The 24,845-nt window shown below is 36.9% G+C and overlaps 1 protein-coding gene across 1 annotated transcript in view; it reads left to right on the forward strand.

Annotated features, from left to right (window-relative positions):
• Positions 1 to 24,845, forward strand: part of LOC145787266 (uncharacterized) — a 105,565-nt gene that overhangs the window by 60,154 nt on the left and 20,566 nt on the right. Inside the window, exons 12-16 of the mRNA XM_082599010.1 lie at positions 1,198 to 1,399; positions 6,610 to 6,751; positions 8,153 to 8,285; positions 13,238 to 13,400; positions 22,642 to 22,810. Coding sequence (XP_082455136.1) covers positions 1,198 to 1,399; positions 6,610 to 6,751; positions 8,153 to 8,285; positions 13,238 to 13,400; positions 22,642 to 22,810 — 809 coding nt within the window. The remainder of the gene's footprint in view (positions 1 to 1,197; positions 1,400 to 6,609; positions 6,752 to 8,152; positions 8,286 to 13,237; positions 13,401 to 22,641; positions 22,811 to 24,845) is intronic.

A 24,845-nucleotide genomic window follows, 5' to 3' on the forward strand; every position in this document is an offset into this window, starting at 1 on the left:
GTTGTGTATAAATTTAGTTGTTTGCGTGGCGCAAACCAGACATACATTGGTATGTCAACCAGACATTTGTTGACAAGGTCCGGGGAGCACTTAAACCCAAACTTAACAACCAAAAGTGCAATTAAAGAGCACATCGCCTCTTGTGTAACGTGCACTGACAATGTCTCGATCGACCAATTTAAAATCATCTCTCGAGGCAAATCTGAATTTCAAACTAAGATCATGGAAGCCTTAAGAATCAAACGTAATAATCCGTCTCTCAACCGGCAGTTATTCGCCTGTGGCTCATCGTTCCTCTTGTGTGTGTTCTAATTGTTTGTCAAATGCCTGTAGTTTACACCTCATGTGATCTGTTTCCACCGTATAATTTACTTGTAATCATTCCTGTGTCACTCGTTCAGTTTGTGCTTTTCAGTCTGGAGTGTCGTTAGTATACAGTTACAGTTATAGTGCAAAGTAAAATTTACCTTACAATTTTCATTTTATTTATATTGCAGATATGTAATTCCTGATGAGGACACATGTACGTGTCGAAAACGTTTGAGTTTATTTTAATTATGTTATATTTGTGTATGTAATACATCATGTTAAACCCGCTGAAGTTACTTTGTTTTATTTCTCTATGGTTCAAGAAAGCAAACTCTCTACCAAAGCTTTATCATTTTTTCTATTTAACGTGGAAACAGCTTAGATGAAAAAATATAAAATCTTTAGAAAATGACGTAATAATGGATTGCTACAATGGTTATACAAACTACAGTTCTTTTATAGCCTAAAACCTAAAGTACCTTGGGGTAGCATTAGATTGATCGCTCACGTAATGCTACTATTTCGCGTGAGTGAGCAAGTTTTGTCAAGTAGTGCTGGATTTATTTGGCAGGCTCCAGCTGGGAGCAAGCGTTGAAACACTTTTTGCTGAATTTTTATAACTCTTGTCGATTCCTTCCAAAAATTAATTTTCACCTGTTTGTTGCCGCACTACTCACTGTTATAATATGGCACTGTGATCAACGGCACCCTGCTTACTGTGACTGGATGCTTTCTTCTTACACCAATGGACAATGATCTCATTCTTGCAGGTATCTAAATCAATGAACGAAGTTTTAGAGTAATGCTTGTTTCTTTAAACCAAAGAAATGCAAAAATTCATCATCTTCATTTTATTTTATAGCCTATATATATTTCGTTATTTTTCAGATAAAACTAGGAAAAGAGTATAATCATCGAGGAGAATTCTTGCTAGAACCGGAAACTGATAAAGCTGGTTGGATCGACTTTTCTGTCCATATACGTCCAGTTTGTTTGCCTTGTATGGAAAACAATTACATCGGAGACATTTTGAGAAAAGAAGGTTTATTTAATGGAGCTGACAGTGACACGGAAAAGTGTAACCTTGAAAGTATGCCACACAATACATGTGCATTAAATGCATTTGAATGTTAAATCACTTATTAAACCCAGAAAAAATAGTAAGAAATAAATTTGAATGATACTGTATATCAGGCATACTGTATAATCTAAAGCAGTAGTTCTCAACTTTTTTGTCTTGGCAGACCTCTTTTGGTGCCCTTGAAGCGGTCGTGGACCCCCAATAAAAATTGTTTGAAATTTTAGTATATTGCGTTTCGTAACGGAAATAAATGTTTCATAAGTTTCAAAGCAACAAACTTATGACGATTGATGACATAGATGTACAATGACGAAGTTATGTTAGGCTATATGCTATATTTTGGCACACATAGGAATGAACTAAAAGTCGGTACCGGTAATTGATATGTTGGTTTGATATTTTTCTATAAATTGTTATAGAAAATTAATAGAACTTTTTCGACCTGTACAAAAAAATTCTCCTTTTTATCGTTTGTAATCAATATTTTGTTGTAATCACAGTCTTTGCAAAACCGTAAGTGCTAATAGGCTGATGATTCAAAAGAATTAAGTTGAACATACAGTACATAGCCTTATAATAAGATTAAAGTTTTTATATGACTTTTTTGTTTTCAAACGTTCCGCAATGGCGTGGTGACACAAACTTTGATAATCACTGTCATACCCAAATGAAACATAACCAATTTTTAAATAATGTAATTTATCAATCATGTTGTAAATTCGGAAACTTTCAAGGACCCCCTGAAAATGATTTGCAAACCCTGGTTGAGAACAGCTGTTCTAAAAGCAGGGTATTTTTTTTTCTGCTAAATTAAGCTAAAGTATCCCACTTCGACCTCCATTTATTCAACACAACAGAGCCTTTTTGCTTTTTTTGGTAAATGCTCATCTCATCGGCATTGTAAAGTAACAAAAACAAATTCAATGGTAAACTGAAGCATAACCACTCACCATTCAATATAGGAAAGTTAATTAATTCCATACCACTACATATTTGTGTTGATAAAACGGAAATGTAAATTGGTTTAACTCAACCACGGATCAAGGAAAGTTGCACATAAACTGCACATAAAAAAACAAAAGGTCTAACTGCATATTACTACTATGGCTAGACCAGAACAGTTTGCAGTACCTCCAAACATCTTATAAATCAGGAAGCCCATGACGTATTTGTAACATCATAAGAAACAAAAGATTTGAGTGTTTTATCAAACTTACCCCATCGTATAGGATGTTCAGAAACCCACATTCGAGGTTTCATTGCTGGGGCGTTTAGGAGCTACAGCCCAATGAAAAACCCATTTTGGGGGTCAAAAACACATCATGAGGTATAAGAACAAAACCTTCGCCAGATTTTTAAGCCTTTACTTGTAGAGTTTGGAACAAGTTGATTTGGGTGCTCCAGGTAGGGCATTCACGAGTAAGGGCACCCAAAGTGGGTCCAAAATACGTAAAAATAGCATCATAAGGTACAAAGATGGAAATGTGCTATCCGTTAGGGCATTTTCCACTGAGTTAGAAACAACTTTTTATCGCCCAATGATGGGGGTTAACCTCTTTTGGGCGTATAATCCCCCAAATTCATAAATTTAACATTATAAAATACAAGAACAAAACCTTTGCAAAAATTTTCGCTTTCCCTTATAGACTTTGAGATAAGTCGATTTGGGTGCCCCCAGTAGGGCATTCTCATATAATGGGCACCCAAAGGTGGCCCAAAATACGGAAAAAATAACATTATAAAGTACAAAGATAAACCTTGTATCATTAGTTGGGGCATTTAGCAGTAAATGCAAAACAACTTTTTTATGGCCCCAAGGTGAGGTTTAACCTCATTTATGTGGGTATACCGTAAACCCCCAAAAATCACAAAATTAACATCATAAGATACATGGATGAAACCAAGTGTTGGCAATAGTGCTTCACTTACAGATTTTAGATTTAGAACATCAAAATTTAGTCGCCCTCAGTAGGGCATACCTGAATGAGTGGCAAATAATGCAAAATTACATCATAAGGTAGGCTACCAAGATAGTGTGTCTTCAGTAAATGCACGTACCACTGCGTTCGAAAAAACGTTTTTTATAGTCTCCAGATGTGCTTCACCTCAAGTTCATTGAAGTAGCACCATCATCAAAGTTTTTACACGGATGAAACCAAGTGTCGGCTACAGTTTATATCAGCGGTCTTCAACCTTTTTTTCTATCAAGGACCTGTTTTTAAACAAAGATAACCTTGCTGATCGGCAATAGGAAAAATGAAGTTTGAGATCTACTTATTAGTCTAATTTTTATAGAGGTATATGCCGGTCATAGTATTTGCTATGGAGACTCCTACTGTAAATTATGTGAAAGGTCAACCCCGTTAGATCAGTGGTTAAGCGCCCGCCTCAAGATCCAAGCGGCGCTGGTTTCATGGTTCTGCCCTCGGGGTGTGGACTTGAGCAACGCATTTTACTACTCTCCATTCAGCGGCACCTAGTGGATGGACTAATTCCCTGGCAACAACAATTCAACAGCTATCGGAAACTCCATTCTGTCAATCTCGGTGACCGGGCCTGCATCACAGGTTCAAAGCCTCTACACTTATGCAAAAACTGCCAAGATTAAGCTCTCAAAGAAACTTTTTCAGTCCGAGGATAAAGATCAAATTTCAGGAGCATTTTTTCCTGTGCCAATGTTTCCCTAATATTTTTTCAATACCATTTTTTCCGTTTACCGGATTAACTGTGCTGCTTAGTGTTTGTATTATTTTATCCAAATGGCTGCAATCTCTATCGATGCTTGTCAGACGAAGATCGATGTGATGCTTCCTTGGCTCATATCATTTATAGATCGTCATAGAAGTGGTAAAGAATGAATTGGTGCATAAAGTTGGTGATTGCCCATCCCTGTCTGGCTCTAATTGAATTGGTGAAAGACGTATTCTCAATGAGTCGATTGGCGGATTGCTCCAAAGTTTAACCCTATCTTAATACGAGCTGTTTTCGTACGCGGAAAGCACGTCACGGGCTATCTTAGCCCCGTGCTAATTAATCGCTAATAACGGGAGCTATGAAAATCACAGAGCCAAAATATTTTACAAGATATAATAACCATGTGTACTGTACGTATAGAAATTAAATTTTTACCCAAAAAATTTATTGAAATAAAGTGTTTGAGATGAAAAAACGTCAGAAAGTGCGTTTTTCTTCTAATTTTCCGAAAATACCGTACCTTCAAAAGTGACATTTTTGAACTATAACTAAACTAAACAAAAAATTACTTGTGCTCATAAGTATAAGGCATTTTTGAACGTTTCTACATTTCAAGGTAATTGCACTACCATTTATATTGCACTAAAATTAACATATATATAACTACCATTGCACGAAAATGTCTAGCCACCTGAGACGAAATGCTTATTGTGAAGGGCAGGAAGGTAGAAAAATGACCAGTGTAGGTCTAAAAAAGTCGCAAAAAATAAAAACTAAAGGTCAAAATTTTTTACATTTCTAGCATATTTCCTTCTGTGAAATATTTCACTACTAGAGTGGGGGGTCCTCATAAAACCCCGTGTCGCTACAGATAGGGTTAAAACATTTCACGTATTCCAGGGCGAGTTTCTCCTATTTTAGCATGTTATCTTGTAGTCGCAAAATCCATCTTGTATGATGCTCCATCAACCCTTGGATTGAAGTCAAAAGGGAAAAACTAGAAATCATCAAATTGGCAAGTTAGCAGATGATTATTTGAAAAATTGCTTCAAAGAAGTATAAAACTGCTGAAGTTTTCATCTCAAGACTAGACCCAACTACAAGTATTGAAGATGTAAAGTCATTTGTGACTAAACAATTTTCAAATGCTTCTAGTGTCAATGTACAATAGTACACCAAATGAAATCTAAATACAATTCATATGCATCATTTAAAGTGGAGCTACGTGTAGCATTTAAAAATTCAACCAATCCAAACAATTCGACGGTCGAAAATAAGAAAGTCCTAAGTGACATTTTGAGAAACTCCCGTTTTTGCATTTTCAAAGCCTATGCACTAAGGGCTATATCTACTACTATTTTACTACTACTGTATAGTCACAGATATTAATGCTCACAGTAAAAGCATTAATGAAATTTAAAAAAGAAAAAAAAATGTTTTTTTGGCCTTTTACTGCAAAGTGTAAAAATGCACTTACGACTTTTTTGTTTTCGACCGTCGAATTGGCCAAGTGGTCTTCTTGTGAAAAGATGCTATTCTCCATCGGTGATTCCATTTCATATTTTTTGTGGTGCAATTTGATCTATTTTCTTTTTCATTAATCTTTGTAGTGAACAGAACTTCTTGGCACAATCATTATCTTTTTTGATCTGCAGTATCATATTGAAACAATTTAGTGAAATCATACTTTCATGGTTTTCGGTTATGTTTTTCATACTTTTTAATTACATTTTCAGGTTTTCTTTCAACAGTTGGTTTTTCTTGTTGAATTGCAAATTTAGCTTACTCCATAATTGTTTCACATTGCCTGCTACCAACACAACTTTTTCCTTTTTGCTTTTCACACATAAAAATAAAGTTTTGTATCTATCCAAGATATGTTGTTCTTTTGAATTAATAGCATTTGATTGAGACAATTCACAGCTGTAGGGTGTAGGCTATGCTTTTTCGAAACTTTATCTTTCTGGAGTCTCACCGAGTTTAAAGATCTTTTTTAATGGAGGTACATTGTTTGAGATTTTTAGTTTGCAAGTTTAAAATACTGTGGTAGCATTTAAAATACACTTACTTCAATTTATCATATTAGCGTGCAATGAGAGAATATACATGAAATTGTTTTCAATACGGTGGGTGATTTTTTTTTACTTATTAAGCTTTGTTACTGATATTTTTATTGAAAACATGAAAAACCTCCAATCATGGAGGCATGAAGAATGAAAAATTCGCCAAAAAAACATTTTTCATACCCCTAATGTCTAGTTATCAAAATACCAGCTCAGTTGCCGAGTGGTCATCGCTTCTGGTGTTATTAGGTTTGAGATCGATTCCAGGCCCGGTCACACATAGAGGGCTTTAAAAAAGGTACTGATTGTGTTCTTTCTTGCCTAACATGTGAAGTCCACGAAAACATCGTGAGTAAAATTTGATATTAAATGAAGATTTTGAATGTGTTCAATGAACAAACAAAACGAAAACTTAAATAACAAAAAATACTTTAAAAAAATTGATTATTTATGTTCTCGTAGTGATTTGGTTATTGTCTCAAGACAAGAAAAGTAGAGAAAACATGAAAATTGTTGCCAGTGGATTCGGAGTTACACACCCTGAAAATGAATTTCCATCTGAAGTTTTGAAGCACGCATTTATTGAGCTGAAAAATCACAGTAGGTAAGCTAACTCTAAGGGTAGGCTAACCCGGTACCCGGTCATTTGGTCGACAGGACGTTAGGTCGACAGAACGATTCATTTTAGGGTTAGGGTTAGTTAACTAACCTTCCTAACCTAACCTTAACATGAATCGTTCTGTCGACCTAACGTCCTGTCGACCAAACGACCGTACACCGGCTAACCCAATAACCCATTGCTACCTAAAGATAGCCATGGGGCCATAGGGTTAAGATAGCCATAGGGTTAGCCATGCCCAGTTGGCCACCATCTCCAGGTGGCCATGGCTGACCCTAAAAGATTCTTAAAGTGAAATTACCTTTTTCATGTCTCTACATTTTGTAAATCTTGCAATTCCTGATGTGTTTTAAAATGCTTTTAATGTGATGTTTTAAATGTTATGAGTCTTTAAATTAACATTTTGGTTTTTACTGATGTTGTGGTTTCGTTTTCGTTTTTGATAGATTTGAGGTAGGTTACCTATAACATGAAGTTCAAAATCCAAGTTACATTACATCGGCGCCAGTCAATATTATATGTTCGTAAGTTAGCAAGGGCTGTGTAAAGGCTATAGGTCTCTATGGGTAAACTTCTCTCGAGTGAAGTCTCCAAAGATTCCTTGATCTTGTGGTATTCCACTCACTACAGGGCAGACATATTTTTCCTTTGGGACTAAGAGCATGCATATGCGGTCCTTTATATTGTAAGCCAGTTCTGCACTACAAAGAAGCAATGTCATTTACAAAAACGGGGCACGGACGAAGGCGTTTGGTGAACGCACCGTGAGGTTGTTGAATGAGCTTTGCGGCTTGAGTGTGAGAAGACTATGGTTTGGACAGCTCCAACTCCAACCTTCCATTGCTCAAGAAAGATTCTTTACATCCAACCACTCAAAATATCTAATGGCGGTGGTACTAAAAGCACAACCAGGTGTGTCATATAGGTAGGAGCGATAGAAAATTACATACTGAGAGGTTCAGCACGATATATAACTGGTTAGACGATCACTTGGTATTGTGGCTTACGCAATGCGCAGATATTATGATATATAGGAATATCAGAGCAAAGTTAAATTAATTTTTTGCCAAATAACCCACCCCTTCCTGCTATTATTACAACAGCCAAAACTTTTTGGATTGGTAAATAAAGGCAATAATTAATGCTTTTTACTTAATTCAACAATGCTTATTCCTTTAGGTGTTTTATTTACAAGATTGCAATCTGTAATGTATTAAACGAAATATGTTTTGGAAAATAGCTCTGCCTACAACTTTACATTAGCGTAAAGTTTTGTAATGCTTAAGTGCCGCATCTGCCTGCAAATTGTCTAAGTTTAAATACTGAAGCAAGTCACGGCTTATTTAAAGTGTAAAGCTAACTGCATTTTATTGCTATGCTTTGCAGATGCGTGGAAGCAAGTCAGCAGATGTTAATTAATTGGGAGGTCACAGAGCAAATGTTATGCGGTGTTGGCGACAGTAGAGAACATGTAACTGATACTTGTTATGGAGATAGCGGAGGACCACTTGTGCGAAAGGTTGTAAAACGATTGAATTTTAAAAATCAAAAAACACTTTTTGAAAATACTAGACTAGGTTTGCAGATCTACCCATTAAAATGCACATTTATTTAAAAACGTATGTTGATATTGGAATCCAATTTTATATTTACCAGTGTTTACGATATACAACTTAGACAGATTAAAATTTGATTGACTACAACTTAAGTGAAATAAATTTTTTCTAAATTGTGGGTTAAAATACAGCAGGCTAGGCCAATTAGAGAAGTGTTGCAGAAATTTGAACTTGTTGTAACATAGAATTTTAGAATTTTAAAATTTGTTGTAGAATTTTTAACTTTTATAAAGAAAAAATAGGCGGTCACCAGGATACTTGCCTAGGTAAATATTACGTAAGTCAGAGTACATTAGGCTACTTCAAATAACCACAAGCGTAGGCCTATACCGATTTTTTACAGCTACAGCTTATTGTTTACTTATTAAAAATATAAAAGAATAGATTCTACCTGAGTAGTAAATTGAAAAACTAGCATGTCAAGACTGAGCATATTTTTTGTAATATTTAGTGCTTCCTATGTTTTACTCAGATCAGTTAAGCAATCCAACTACTTTGCTACCTCCTGTTTGTTTTCTACTTTTTGTTAGTTTTTATTAACGTAAAAGGTTGACAAATTAATATTTGTTAACAAATACTGAAGACAAACATCATTTTTGTTTGGTTGTTGCATGCATTTAGACCTTAACCAAAGGTAAGCTAATCGAAACAAACTCGCTTTAAATTGTACATTTATAAAAACCTACTCATCATTGGCTAAGCAAGCGATTGGTGTGTTGTTACCGTTTGTTGCTAGATACCTTTGCGAAGCCAGATTTTGAGCGCTTGTAATAAAAACAGCTAAGGAAAACCGTTTGGTGTTTGAAGAAGACGTGCGGTTACGTTGTTTAAACTCCTGAGACAATTTTTTATGCGGCCCTCGAAAGCCTGAAGCAATTATATACAAAAAATAATAATAAAATTGCATGAAAATTTTAATTACCACAATGACTTAATTAAACTTTTTTTTCATATATTTTCTCTTGATAAAGATAAATTATAGTATTTTTATCGCATTATAGTGATTGGTTCTCCCAGCCACATTGTGTTCTTTAGTGATGTGTAGTTTTAGCAATATGTATTGCGTCATTTGGTGTTATCAGCCATCTTTCATGGTATGTAAGTGAGCAGCCGATTGCTATACGGCCGATTACGTCACATTGGAAACTTCTGAGTTCAGCCTCCTATCACATCACGAAACTTTCTTTTTAGTTTGAGTCTTGGACCAAGCTCAAGACTCTTGGTAGACAGAGGAACTACGATTGCGCCAGTTTTTTTTTGATTATGTTAGTTCGCTCTAAGATGTATTCGGTTTAATTCGTTTGAAGTTCGTCTGGCTAAACGTGTGAACTTGATGAGGGTTGTATTCAAATCAATAATTGAGACAAACGTTTTGTATATCCTTTATGTAATATATAAAATCTTCATTTTTTAGGTCACTTTAAAATTAAATAAAAGCTTGTGTTTTGACTATTTTAGATTTATGTTTTAGTTTATAATCTTAATTATACCATAGTGCAGCCCTCAAACAAATTTAGATTCTGAATACGGTCCTCAAGATAAAAAATTTGCCCACCCCTGGGTTAAAAATATACACCAAAATAATTTTTGCTCCCTTAGTTTAGTTTTTGGTACACTTTTGCTTTAATATTCATCAAATAATACTCCAACAACAAAATTATGAAAAATAAAATAGTGAAAGCTTACAAGGAGGATGCAATGGCGATCCTGCTTAAACTTGCAAAACTGGCAGGGTAAATCAGGGACCAGTGAAACAAAAATAGCTTTAATAGTGATGGTAATCTTTAATAACTGAAATAATTTAAAAATAAGCCAAACCTCATTTTTCATAAAGTTCCATCGTTTCAAATATTTTTGCTTCTCGATTGAACATTTGAAAAAATTTAACTTTGCAGTTTTTTCCTTAATGGAAGTAGCCTATAATAAGTTATGTCTTAACTCAGCCTAACTTTCTATTCAGCCTACATTCTACTAAGACTAAGTCATTGTTAAATCAAAAACACAAAAGAAATATGCCCACTTTTGTTTACTTTAACAAGTAAAAAAAATTTTTTGATGTCTTGAAATTTTTGATGTCTTGAAATATTTTTGAACTAAAAAACACTTGGCATCAAATTACGTCAAACGACATTGATCAGTATCTTGCTTCCACACACAATTTTTCAGTCATTTACCTTCACCACGGTTCAAGAAAACGATAGTGTTCCAGTGGTAAAGCGTCTCACTAGCCACCGATCTCCCCTATATTAGAAAATAGTCAAAAACACAAACGTACAGTAGGGGACACTTGGTAGCACCAAGTAGGGGACACTTGGTATAAAAGTAACACTTTTTGTTTTAAATGTTATAATTTTTAAATTTTTCTTTACACCTTTTTTTAAAACTTTATAGCAACTCCTTATAGCTTGGTGCTACAAAATAATACCTTTAGCTTTTTAATTCTATTATTATGTCGGCTATGCTATCGCTTTAAAAATTGCGACACGTTTGTTACAACCATCCCCTATACTGGGTATGGTTGTTACGACACAAAGGGGTGGTTGTAACACGTATTCAAAAACAGTAAATAGCTAATTTGGAAAAAAGCTAAATCTCACTTAGCCATACAAGAAAGTGATGGTTTTGTTACATCAGGATTGAAAACACTTAAGCGCTCCAAAAAGAACCATATTTAGGATGCGTGAAACAAAGATCGTCATTACAATCGCAATTTTAGCACACAAACATCAGTCCGCTTTCTGTGCACTCTTGATGGGACCATTTAATTAGGCTTATCATATTTTTGTGACTTCAAAGCGGGACGCCTCCAAAGACCAAAACTACTTAGCTGTGATTTTTTAACTTTACATTTTCCAATATTATTACATAGGCCTACATTTAAAGCCATCCCGGCTGTCTTCATTGACCGTATTGTCATCGAGAGTTCATGCGCATATTCTCTGTCTAAATATCGGTTTCATTTCGAAAAATAGAAAGGAATTGATGTTAACGATACAAAATATTTCGAATTTAGGTTTTTTCTATAAAGCAAAAGGAAGAAAGAATAATAAAATAGCCTGCGGTTTTCAAGTCGATAAGTAACTCCCAATTGCACTGAATTTACCCAACACTGCGTACAAGCATTTGCGAATTTATAGTACTTATTCGCCCATTCATACTTTTCTGTAGATAACACCTTCTTCAAAAAGACATTGTTCAATTTTACATTCTCGTAAAAGTCAGAGCAGGACCAATCAGTATTGATTTTACATGTGATAACGGCTTTCACGTTCTGCTCCAGCATCCTGCTTCTGCTCTCAGACCACATGCTCTTCATGATGGAAAAAATTCACCTTCAGCAAGTAGGCTACACAGCAACAACAGTAACGAGAACATGCTAATTGGTAATGTTCGTGTATTATGCTGGCTGGCTGAACGCCCAAGCGGGACGTTTGGCTGACCGGTCGGGACACCGGGACAAGACATTAAAAAGCGGGACTGTCCCGCCTAAAGCGGGACTGTCCCGCCTAAAACGGGGCGTATGGTAAGCCTACATCCACTTTTCACCAGGTGTTGAGTTTCCGTATGTGTCCATGTAGAATTCAAGGATATCTATAACTACGGGATTGGAAACTATGTGGAACTCAAAACCATTTTATACACCAGTAGGGTCACTTTTCTTTGTGCGCTGCTTTGATAAATAATCACGTAAATTGACCTCAAAGGGCAGCAAGTAGTAGGCTAAACGAATAAACAAAAGTGTAACAATCAATTCACCTGCTGTAAATTGTACTGTAAGATCTACGCTTGCCTGGTTTGTTTATTTGTTTGTATTCCATTACTGCAGTCATGTTGTATTTTGTTTGGTGCCTAAAAATTTCCAGAATGACTATTGGTTTTAGTTCTGATGACATCTTAAACGTATTGGTTTTGTACTGGATTGGTCTGTGAACAAGTTGATGATACAACAGCATATTTCACCGATTGCTGAACACTCCTCATTTACTTCTGATCCAATTTGCTGTACGCAAAATGCTAAAGAACAACAGTAGGCGGTTTTTGGACTCGTTGCATTCATTTATTTTTTGGATTCATCGTTTTTTTTCTAGCAGCATAAATGTACTTTTATAATCAATTAAGTTTTAATGTGAGTGTAGGCTACATTTTGTATTATTGTTGTAAAATCGAATTTTTTATATCTTTTTGCAGGTAGGCTATTTTATTTTGTTAATCTTTCTGTAGTCGTAGTAATGTGATGACCCTACTGATGTATAGCACTGGATAGAGTTTCCAATCCCGTAGTTATAGATATCCCTTGTAGAATTGTAGATTAAGCAGAAATGTTACAAGCACACCCGTTACAAACAGTCTATTTTCTATTCGATCCTATCCGCTATCTTCAATAGGCCTAGCACCTATACGTGGCTTAGATAGTTACAATAGAAGAACAATTGCTGTACCAAATTATATTTATGATAAGTTAGTTTATTGGTGTCACAGAAAAACTATAATGGCTCAACAGAATGTTAGCTAAGCAAAACTTACTTTTGTACTTGAAAAATCGATTTTCTTCAACAAAATTTGTGTCGCAATGTTCCAATCCACCCATGAAAAAGCACACACGTGTACAGAAATAAAACAATCACATAATTTGTATGATGACAATTGAAGATGGAAATTTGAGTGTTCAACCATACCGGTATTACTTACTTTCATACCCGGTTTCTCTTAGTACTGTAGGCCTACGTTTAGTGCAAGAAACCCCTAAAGATCTTTCTAGTGTTTGGTAAATGGAAAATAGTCAAAAGTTTTTAATGATCCCTCCAAGGTGAAAAAATGGTTGTTATTTTTAGATGATTTTTACATTTGACTTTAGGTGAGACACGAAGGTAAGACTTATTGGATACAAGTTGGAATTACAAGCTGGGGATTTGGCTGCGGGAAAACCTATGAAGAAAACAGAATTAGTCGATATTTTCCTGGTTATTATACCAATGTGGCTAAAGTAATGCCATGGATCAAGCTTATATTAAATTCAAGTAAAGTAATGTGATGTATATTTGTAATAGGTACCAAACTGAAACTTGCATCCATTTGAAATATTTTACTGATGTGAAAGTACAAATCTAAAGCGATAAAATGTGAACAAATTAAATACATACACGTAGGCTACATTGCCTACTGCGTGGGCGTCGCTACAATAGCATCTGGACCGGAAGCCAAAATGACGCAGTATGCAGGATGAGGCCTTTTTAGAATTAAATTTGTCTATCCATTCCTCTAGTGCAGCTTTACACACTGATCTAACGCACAGAAATGAAATTTACAACCGAATCAAAACACGTGTTTTTCTTTTTGTCTTAGTTGGATTTTTTGACATATCCAAAATAAAACACAGAGAAAGGCATAGCAAGTACTCGGTTGTGAAGGGTTATTCGAAATATATAATAACCAGTTAAACAATAAATAGCCTACTAGTAATGCTACAAAAAGTGCTCAATGTCAAGCAAACAGCCGAGCAGAGCATATTACATCAAATTTAGTTACTATTCACTAAAAACCTCTACAGCCTGTTTCACCCTGAAAGGGGGATCATCAGATGGTCCTTATTCAAATAGAATCTAAATAATAACATAATAACCAGTTGCATTTCTGGTAGTTTGTCAGTAGACTGAGTAGCAACGGTTTTTAATGCAATCATGAAGCATTTAGAAGCCTAGTTCTGAAAAAAATAGCGACCTACAATTGTGTGTAATTGTCTGAAAGCACATTTGTGTTAAAAGTGAAATTTCTCACCCAAACATATAATTAGATATAAATTGAATATTTGAACTGAGTTTGAAGTAGAAATACCAACAGTTTGTTACAATTTTATATAATACTGTATATTTAATATACAACCAAGCCCAAGAAATAAAACATAGGAAACACAACTCATCAACATGAGTATTGTGTGGCTAAGACAGGAATTACTAATACATTGATGAAATAGATTAATCATACACATAATAATAGAATAATTGTTGCTATTGGCAGTCAGTGGCCAGTCCAAACACTTGCCCTCTAGTTGCTTCGATTCTTTTGGATAGACAAATTTCATCAATCATGATGATGACATTTCTATCAATGAGTTTAGCTGTAAAAAGTGAAGACGCAAATATTGTTCATCTAATCCTTTTCTACAATTAAAATTAAAAGTTTTCTTTCAACAGTCTTTGTTGAAGGCAGTATTAATTTTTTCCCACAGCCTTTCATATGGCTTTGGACTTGTTGAAAATATGATGTAGGCAATCACCAGTAACTCAAATAAATATCGTCTGGCATAATTGTTAATAAAAAGCAATATAATTTGTTCTGTAACAAATTAAAGAAAGGAAATTTCTTTTTGATTTTCTGCAACAGAAGGATAGCTTAGGATTGCTTCCGTGATATTCGATTTTAATTGATCCACTGATATTTCTGTACTATTTTTTTGTAATTTCAGCAAATGCCATCAAGTTTTGATATTTGCAACAGCAGTGTCTATTAACTACTTAGCAAATGTGTTTGCGTGCTAATGAACAAATGTCTTGCTGATAATGATACAACGTAACTGTCAGATCATTATTGGCAAAACTGTTGCTGTGATGTAAGGTGGTTGTTGTTCTGACAAATAAATGTCTGGTGGAGGAAAACCTTTGACGTATTAAGCTCTTCAGGAAGATTTATCTAATAACTCAGCAAAACTTTTTTTTTTATGTTTTTCCAAAAAGTGTTTGCAACGTTTTTCCAACCCAGCTGCTTCATTATTGTGTCGAGAAAATGATGTTGACAGATCAGAATAATTATGGACACTTTCATGGGCATAATATGGTGGTAAATTTTGAAAACTGAAGAGTAGGCTATACATACATCTTCTTTGAGCTTTCTTTTGTCAATTGTGATTCTTCTCTTTTTGTCGTGCGTGAACTGTGATCAGCAGATTCTTCTAAAATATCTGAAGACTGAAAATGCAAAGAACAAAGTCGAGAATACTTAGTTGGAGTAGGCTAAAGCTTTTCTTGCCAATCGTTTTAACCATATCTGAAGCAATTCTTTGTTATTTAATAATGGGAAAGAACGAAACGTCACACTTAAATCTCTACTTATTCCTGTGTATCTTGAACGACAGTTAATAGCTGCACATTTATTCAGGACCCTAACATTTTAACATTAAACTGCAAATAAACACTGTGATTAGTTGCAAAAACATAACCAATAGGCTAGTATATAACGTTAGTAATGGTATCGTTTACTTATCATGGCTTTGCCACTGCTAAAGATTTTAGGTAACTATAAGAATTTTTCTCTTTTGAACCACATTTAGCCAACATTTTGACAACATTGTTACACGCCATATCGGTGGTTGTGATGTAACAGCTTATGCAAGACCCAATATGATGGCAACCACAACATCTTAGTTATTGTTGGCAGAAGTGGTTACTCTTTTTAATACCACCTGAACTTGAATCAAGTCAAGCTTATTAGAAGCATTGGCGAGAACAGCAACTACCCTATCAGTAGCTTGTGTACTGTACTAAGGTGGTATAATGATAGCCCATTTATTTAGGGCGGCTACAACAAGAAATTTGAACTAGTACTTTTTACAAGCTACCGTACTTCACCAAAATAACTTCAAATTGCTACTAAAAAATGTTAGTCTAAATAACACATTAGCAAAGCGCAATTGCTATTGCTAACAGAACTGGGGATTCCACAATCTGCAAATGACTAGCTAGATGAAACTAGACTGCACCTACAACCAAGGCCTATGAGAGAGGGGTACGGAGGGTACTGCGTACCCTTGAGGGTCCAAGCCTGTGTTTGTTGGGGGGTCCGAAATTATGGTTTTATAGTTTACGTGCAAAAATGTTTGATTGAAACCATCCTAAACGACTGATTTTAAGCATAAAAGTGGTTATTCTTTAGTCCTGGGGGGCCCGTAATCTAGCAAAAGGGCCCAGAAAGGTATTCGAGTGCTTTGCGAGCAAATTAGGGGCCCAAAGTGGTAATTTAATGCTTTACGTGCAAAAATGTTTTGTAAAAGCACCCTAAGTTGAATCATAAAAGTTAGTATTCTTCTGTTCGGGCGGGGGGGGGGGCATAGTGTAGCAAAAGCAGGTTTGAGAAAACCCGGGCAAAAAGCCGGGTGTTTTTTTTTGTTTTTTAAAACCTATTTGACAAAAGTAGTTTTACCCTTATTTCACTTCAAAATAAATTTCGAAGTTAGAGCAGGAGCAGGAGAATACTTTCAGAGCAGGACCGGAGTAAAAAAAGTGACTTCTCTCGTTCTCCTCTGCTAGTGCTGGGCATGTGGTGAGTGCAAAAGTTAATGAAGAAAGGTTAGGATTGGTCAGCTGATTAGCTTGATTATGTTTTAACAAGATGTTATGTTTGAGCCTTGGTAGGAGAGATTGGCTTGTACCAGATACATGTAACACTCAGTAACGTTAACGGATTTAACATTGAACACACAAAAAAGACTACTAAATCCAACTTTTTCGACACCACATAGTGTCCTCATCAGGAATAATTATAAGCTACATCTAAGAGAAATAAAAAAATGAATTTAAAAATTTTACATTAAAGCTGTAGGCTACAACTACAAGCGACACCTCTCAACAGCACCATCAACAACTGACACACGAATTCAATGCAGGATACACAAAATGGCGAGGGACAGATCACATGATATGCACAACACAAAATAATAGTTTTATTGCAGCCTGATACTATGATTGCGTATAGAGGTCCAATTCTGCAGTAAAATGTTGTGTGGTGTGCAATACGCCTCAGCAAACATCACATTTTTTGCCCAAGACAAGGGGGCCCGAAATGACTCTTCTTACCCCTAGTGAAAGTTTCTCTCAGAGGCCCTGCCTACAACAAAGTATAATCTAGCATACATAAACTTACAACAAATTTCCTGTTGATTTGTTTTATCAACCCAAGTTTTAATGATTACTATTTTACTGTTTGCTTATCAAGCAAAATCACGTGCTGCTGGCTGCTGACATTCAATTCAACTTACAAATAGAATCTAGACTGCGCGTTTCGCTTGGCCTCATTATGCATAGCGCGCTTGTTTCTGTCCAGATGCTATTATAGCTAGGTCCTCGCTGACTGCATAAGTAGCCTATCACATGTTTCAATCATAGTAATAGGTCATTGGTCACTGCAGAGGTGTTGATAATTGATACGCTGTTAATAGTAATTATATTGCTTTGTGCCCAACTATTTAAAACTGTTATTTATTTAAACTATTCAAACCTGTTATTTAAACTATTCAAACCTGTCAAACCTACCTCGGCGTAACCCTGGACAGGTCACTCACGTACCGACGACACCTGGAGTCACTGCGCAAAAAACTATCTGCGCGCGTTGCACTTTTGAGGCGGCTGGCGGGTTCCGGCTGGGGAGCTGATGCGAAAACCCTTCACACAGCTACCTTGGCCCTCGTCCATTCTACCGCTGAGTACTGCGCACCAGTGTGGTGCCGCAGCTCTCACACCCGCCACATTGACACCGCCATCAATGACGCACTACGCACTGTGACTGGATGCCTGCGTCCCACTCCAACGGACTGCCTTCCCATCCTTGCAGGCATCCAACCTGCTGAGCTTCGCTGTAAAGGAGCCATGATTTCCCTTGCTCGTCGCGCACTGGACCCCGACCACCTCCTCCACAGTACACTTCAGCGCCTACCTGGAGGACAGCAGCGACTGAAATCAAGACGCCCATTTGCGCCCGCCGCACGACAGCTTCTGAACAACGTTGAAGATCTTGGAATAAGTGCGGCACACTGGACAAACTACACATGGAACATGGAGTGGCAAAACAACACCTCCCGACTCCGTGATTTCCTACCCGACGTCGATCCCCACCCTCTGGGAATGTCCCTCGCAAGACTTGCGTGGGTCCGGCTGAACCGCCTACGAACCGGCGTCGGTCGCTTTCGTTCAGACATGTGCAGATGGGGCCTGGCTCCCTCACCGGGATGCGAGTGTGGCGCCATAGACCAGACAGTAGATCATGTCGTCCATGACTGCCCAATCCATCAACCACCACATGGAACGCTTGGACTGAAGGCCCTTGATGACGAGACTGTCGAGTGGCTGATGACATCATGCCCAAACATATAGTCCGGAAGAACAGCTCATACGACGAAGAAGAAACCTGTTATTTAAAACTCCGGTATTTAATTTTAAATTACCGGTACTTTAAGTTTTGAATTATTTTTTTAATCATTAATTTATAGCTAACTGTTTTCGCTTTTTACTTACTGTAGCTTCCCGAAGCATATTTCATATACAGTGTGTTATTAAGCTTTTAGCATTGATAACTCAAGTAAGTTAGGCTCAGGGATATCACGAACGTACCGAGAAGCGCAATTTATGTCATCTTGGCTCTGAGAGTAAAGAAGCGTTATGTAAAAGTATTGTCAGATTTCCTTTACATTGATTGATTGTGGGAATCTTTCTCCTCGGACTGAAAAAAGATTCTATGAGATCTTAATCTTAGCAGTTTTGCATACTTGGCTTTGAACCATTGATGCAGGGCGGTTACCGAGGTTGACAGAGTAAAGTTTACGCTTATTGTTGCGTGTGAATTATTTCATTCACTAGATGCCGCTAAAGGGAGAGAATTCCTTAAAATGCGTTGCTCATGCGCACAACGTCAAAAAACGTCAAAAAACGCCTTCGTTTTATCCAATCCTCACTCCTTTTGCAAAACGTCACCAGCTGCTTAGCCAATCAGATGTGTTATGGTTAGAGATGCTTTCCCAGTTACGTCAATGCGTACAATCGCTAGACTATCTCGTCATACGCACAGAATGGTCTCTCGTCACGGTACACAGCACAGCATCATAAAGGCAAAAAGATGGCGAGTACTGGGTAGCTCCAAATTTAGTCACATTGTAGCTTATTCGAGTTGGTGGAAAACAGCATAGCCCAAGTGTTAGTTTTTGTAGTGTAGGCCTAACTGAATATCTGAGAATGAACATTCATGACGAATTAAATATTTAGACAACTATTATTCCATGTCTAACATTGGATTTTGGTCCTGCAACGTTAAAATTAAGATTGTTCATGACTTTTAAACATTAAATGGATGTATGATCACAACATAGGCGAAGCACAATTTGACAGATTTTTATTTTTGATTTGTTTTGGAAATGCTCTCAGAGCGCACCAAATTGGAAGTGTTTTTCAAAACTTTTTCAGAGTTTTATTTATGATCTGTATGATTAACCGTAGAGGTGTCTTGTCTATCAGCTTCATTGATCAAAAGTTGAACAGCTGGCACAAATGGGTGTCTTGTTTCAGTTGACAGGGGTGCACGTTTGAAAAAGCAGAAAAATAGAAAAAGAGGGGTGTTTTTATTTGCCCTTACAACACAAGAAAAAAATCGAGTAATTGCACAATAGAACACATAAATAATAATAAAAAATATTGGCAGCCAGTGCCGGATTAAAGGGGGGCGGACTGGGCTGAAGCCCAGGGCCCCCACCTCAAAGAAAAAAATCTACTAATTTTTTTAGTTGCACAGCTGGAGAATACTGCTTTAATTCGTATCTCAAACAAGCAAGGGCGGCTCACCCATATGTGCTGCGGTGCTGCAGCACCCCTGCCCAACCCCAGTTATTCAATTCTTCGTTTTTTTAACAAAAAACATATTTATTTGATACTTTCATATCCGAAAATGGTACGGATTACGGGTCAAAGTTATGATAATCCTGCCAATATGAGTGGCAAGTATAACGGTCTTCAAGCTCTTCTGCGCGAGAAATGTAGTGTAGCTCATTAGTCATTATGTCCCTTGCACAGCACATTCACTTAATTTAATCGGTAGTCTAAGTGTCCTGTAGAAACATGCCGTTCTGCCGCTGAGCTTTTTAAATTGTTGCAAAGCCTTATTATTCATGGCTCGTCTCGTCTACTCATCGTTGGCAAGTCCATCGAAAGTTCCTAGATGGTTTGCCTGTTTTGAAGACATTATCTGATACAAGATGGTCAGTTAGATATGATGCAGTTCTTCTTCTATCGAGTCTTCTAAAGTTCGTTGATATCGTACACCACAGATTGACACATTCTTCCGCAACGGAGTTATACACTGACAGGTCCCACCTACTGCACCGGGTGGCAAGCCGAGGGCAAACAAGAAGGTGATCCGCTACATAGGCGTAGCCAGGGGGACGAAAGGGGCCATGCCCCCCCCCAAATTTTCCAAGTTTGGATTCCAAAGTTGAGCCCTTTGTTGAAAATATAATAAAGTTTGTAGAAATTTATATCGTTTTCCAAGACATCTGGCTATTAACACCCCCCAGGACTTGTTTTAGACACACAGAAAGACACCAATAAATTTTGCAAATCGTAAATTGCGCAAAATTTACGCGATTTACGTTTCTTTGAACTACTGTAATTTGTGGAAGCAATTTCAGAATGGCTTACTCTGTTGGGTTTTTGTGTAGCTGAGTTTTTAGTGTTCTCTAATTTTAGCCGCAGTTTTTGCCCGTTCGTGTGTAAGAGCTATCTTTAATAAGTTAATAGTTGTTTATCTGCTAATAAATTTCATACAAATATTACCCTAAAAGTGTTTCCAGAAAGCGCTATAATCCATTATTTGAGTGTAATTTTTCAAAAAATTTTCGGGGGGGCATGCCCCCGGACCCCCCTAGAATACGCGTGCCTTCGGCACGCTCTAACCCCCTACCACTTTTATTGCTTCAACCCACCAGGATACGCCACTGCACATCAAGTAGCGATGGCTTTAAATCAAACACTTTGTTGTTCTCTTCAATTCATCAAATATTTGGCCCCAAATTTTTTTTTTCTGGCTACGCCACTGGTCCGCTGTTTGGGGCTCGGTGCCACAGATACATGTAACTGGGCCCGTGTCGTTGCCCCACTCTACCATTAATTTTTAGCGAAAAATGTCACTTGATAAGGGCCCCCACTTTCAGCTCAGCCCAGGGCCCCATAAAAACCTTAATCCGGCCCTGTTGGCAGCACAGAACAATATTGCGATTTTCTAGTGGAGTAACTGCCTATCATCAAGTAACAGCAATAGTATAAGCAATAGCAATAGTAACAGCAATTATCTATCAATGTCATGTACTGTATACGTACCCCAGGATAGATATGTGGACCTAACAACGCTCGAAGAACTCACAATCCATTGATTGCTATGCCTAGATTTAACAACGTGACCTGCGGCGGCCCCAAACGCAAGAAGAAGAAGAAATATATCCTTTCGTTAAATTGCGGGCTATTTTTCAAAAAATGTTTGCTTTCTTTGACCCAATTTTATTTCATTGTTCATTGACGGCACAATTAGCGACATCTTTCTGATATTGAGTTGGTGCGTTCCTCATATCCCAAAAAATATATTCTCATCTTCTCAGAAATCCAACCATACAAGGCTTGCAATAGAGCTACCAGTTTGTATCTTGTTTGACGTAACTTGGAAACACTTGACTTGCTTTACAAAAAATGGGCAATCAAGCGGATGGAAAAATGTAACGACGCCAATCAAGACAACCATTTGTACAAATCCGAGCTATTTGGTTTGAAAACCTTTGATGAAGATTTAAAATGCATGCCAGTTCAAAATTATGCGGATATTCAATCCGGGTAAAGGCTACACGACCGAGATGGTTAAAATGTGTGGTCAAAACAGAGTCGGATATTGCAAAACCATGAACTGAGACTTAAAAAGAGTAAAAGGAGGTGGTTTCAATCGTAGAAAATCCCTATACTCACCTGCAAGGCCCACAAGATGGGGGGACAACCGGTGCATTGCACCGGGACCGGTGAGTTCAAGGGGGCCCGACAAAATGTCTAAATTCACGCGTTAAAAAAATTGATTTCAACACTTTTGAATAAAATATTGTTTTTTTATTAGTTCCGTATGTCGATTGGGCCCCCTCGTGGGTAGGTATGGCCTTTTTTAAAACTACAGAATTTTCAATTCACCATGTATGCATTGACCTTGTGGATTAACGCACACCGCAAATTTTGCTTGTGATTTGTGAGATATCACAAAACATGTCGTGCTGGTAGGGCCCGGAAGCAACATCTGCACTGGGGCCCGGCAATGCTCTTGGAGGCCCTGCTTACCTGGCATGTGCGTTTTGCTACCACTATAGTAACCTATTGTAGGCTTATACTATAGTAGGCTATAGTACCGTAACCTATCTGATGCTTTCGTTTTTTTAAGTTGAAAAAAAAATCAGCATAAAAAAGATTTATTTATTTTAAGAATGCCTTTTCTTCAAGTTGGACGTCATGTTCTTGCTTGATAGTTTCGGATTTGAAACTCTACAATATTCTTCTCAAGTGAAAAGCTTTGTGAAAGAAGCAGTAAAAACTTTGAAATTGGAACACGATAATGTCGGAGTTATAAAATATTCTCAGAGGTACAAACAGAGGTAAGTGCAACTGCGCAAATTTGTTAATCGAAATCTAAAGTAGGCACTGTAGAATACCATTGTATTTTAACGTTGATTAGCTTATGCCATGATTAATCTTTTAAAAACATTTCTAGCTTTACCTGAATTGAAGAGTAATGAAAATACTGTGCTCGCGTAAAATAAAATTTAGATTTAGCTGTTAGTTTAGCCTACCTGTTATTTAAAACACTCGTTATCTCATCTCTTACAACATTATGTTGGCAAAGTAATAGCCTATGTATAGACCAGTTAATCTTTTTTTCCTAGTGCCCCTTTTCAGAGATCTCTGTAACCTGACGTTCACCATAACATAAGCGTACTAAAAATGATGAGTGATACAGTGAAGCCATATCGAATTATGACATCAATACAGTTTATAAACAATAGACATCACGTCAGATAAAGCGCGTTAAACATCACGAACAAGAATGCTTATAGATCTACCAGCTAGGTCTTTGCAGTTTCCATATGGCTAGTAGGCCTATACAGAGCACGAATATACATTCTAGCAGAACTACTAAAGCAAATGTACAGTTAGGAAAATATCGTAACACCTTCTGAATATAGCATATAGTGCCTTCTGAGTATTTCCGCCTCTGTAAGAAGTCAACTCCGCACCATAAGGGGCGGTAGCGCTCAGGTTAAGAACCGTTGGTATGTAGATCTATACATTCATCAGTAACACAACGTGCAGCGCTGTCCATCTGGATTTCTGTACCCCAAGGTGAATTGACATCTAGGCCTTCAGGTTTACCTTCCCGTGTTGTATCGAAACAGGTTACATGAATAGAGAAGGCTATGTAAAAATATGTACATGTACATGTATATTGTAAAAACAAATAAGATCACAATGCATTGATCGTAGAAAAGGTATTTGTATACACCAGGGGTCCGCAAATAGTGGGTCGCGACCCAAATTTGGGTCGCGAGACTATCCACTGTGGGTCGCAAAACAGTTTAAACTTACTATCAATACAACTTGTACCGTATGTCAAAAATAAATACAATCATATACCCTGTTATGTGGTAAGTTTCATACAATTTTGTACAAGAAAATTTATACTTTCAATGGTAGTAGCCTAGTCGCTGCTTATTAAGTCCGCAGTTAATAGGTCCATTCGCTTATTAAGTCCGCAGTTAATAGATCAATTCGCTTATTAAGCCCAATTTGGTCCATTCCTGAATAACTGAAAGTATAGGAGTGGCAGAGAATCGTCCCTCGCGTAATAAGCCCAAAATTGTCAGTCCGGATGTGGACTTAATAAGCGGAGACGAACGTATTGAAATTGATATTAAATTACAAAGCATTTTGCGCAAATTTATATGCCTTCGAAACGTTTGGGTTGCGAAGCTTTAGAACGATTGATTTTTGGGTCGCGCCAACAAGTATTTGCGAATCCCTGGATACACTACCTGACCATCCTAAAAATATGCAAATGTTTGCTATCTGTTGTTAGGCAGTAGTCTCATTCAAAAACAAATTTTGAGCAGTTTTTATCAGTTTGTTGTTGGATTTTATTTAATCCTATTAACCTTGGAAAAAAAATTTTTCACAGCAGTGGGAAATATGTAACAGAAATTAAAAAGATTTGCTACCAGCAGAATTACAATCTGCATGCCATTTCTTAAAACTGCAAGGAATTGTGTGCGTGTTGCAGCATATAGCCTAGTCACAAGGTTTACATATTTTTGACAATCTATGATACAGGAGAATCCAGAAGCGCACATTTAAATCAACGCTCTGTTACACAGAAAAAAATATGCTTTGATCTGTTTTTCAAACGTATGCACACCCACGCTCATTTTTTATAATCTAGGCCCGCTGTTGCCAAAGCTCATGTATATTTTCAATTATTACAAGCAATCAACTAAAGGTAACTTCTTATAAACATAAATATACTCAACTTGGTCGTGCTGTCAAAAAACTCATGGAAAAAGTTATCAATAAAATGTTGAAAGAAATAAGACAACGTGTGAAAATTTGATAATACTGATAAGGGGTGAATAGAATAAA

This window comes from Aplidium turbinatum, chromosome 1 (genome assembly GCF_918807975.1).
Source record: "Aplidium turbinatum chromosome 1, kaAplTurb1.1, whole genome shotgun sequence".
In the NCBI taxonomy this organism is placed as follows: Eukaryota; Metazoa; Chordata; class Ascidiacea; order Aplousobranchia; family Polyclinidae; genus Aplidium; species Aplidium turbinatum.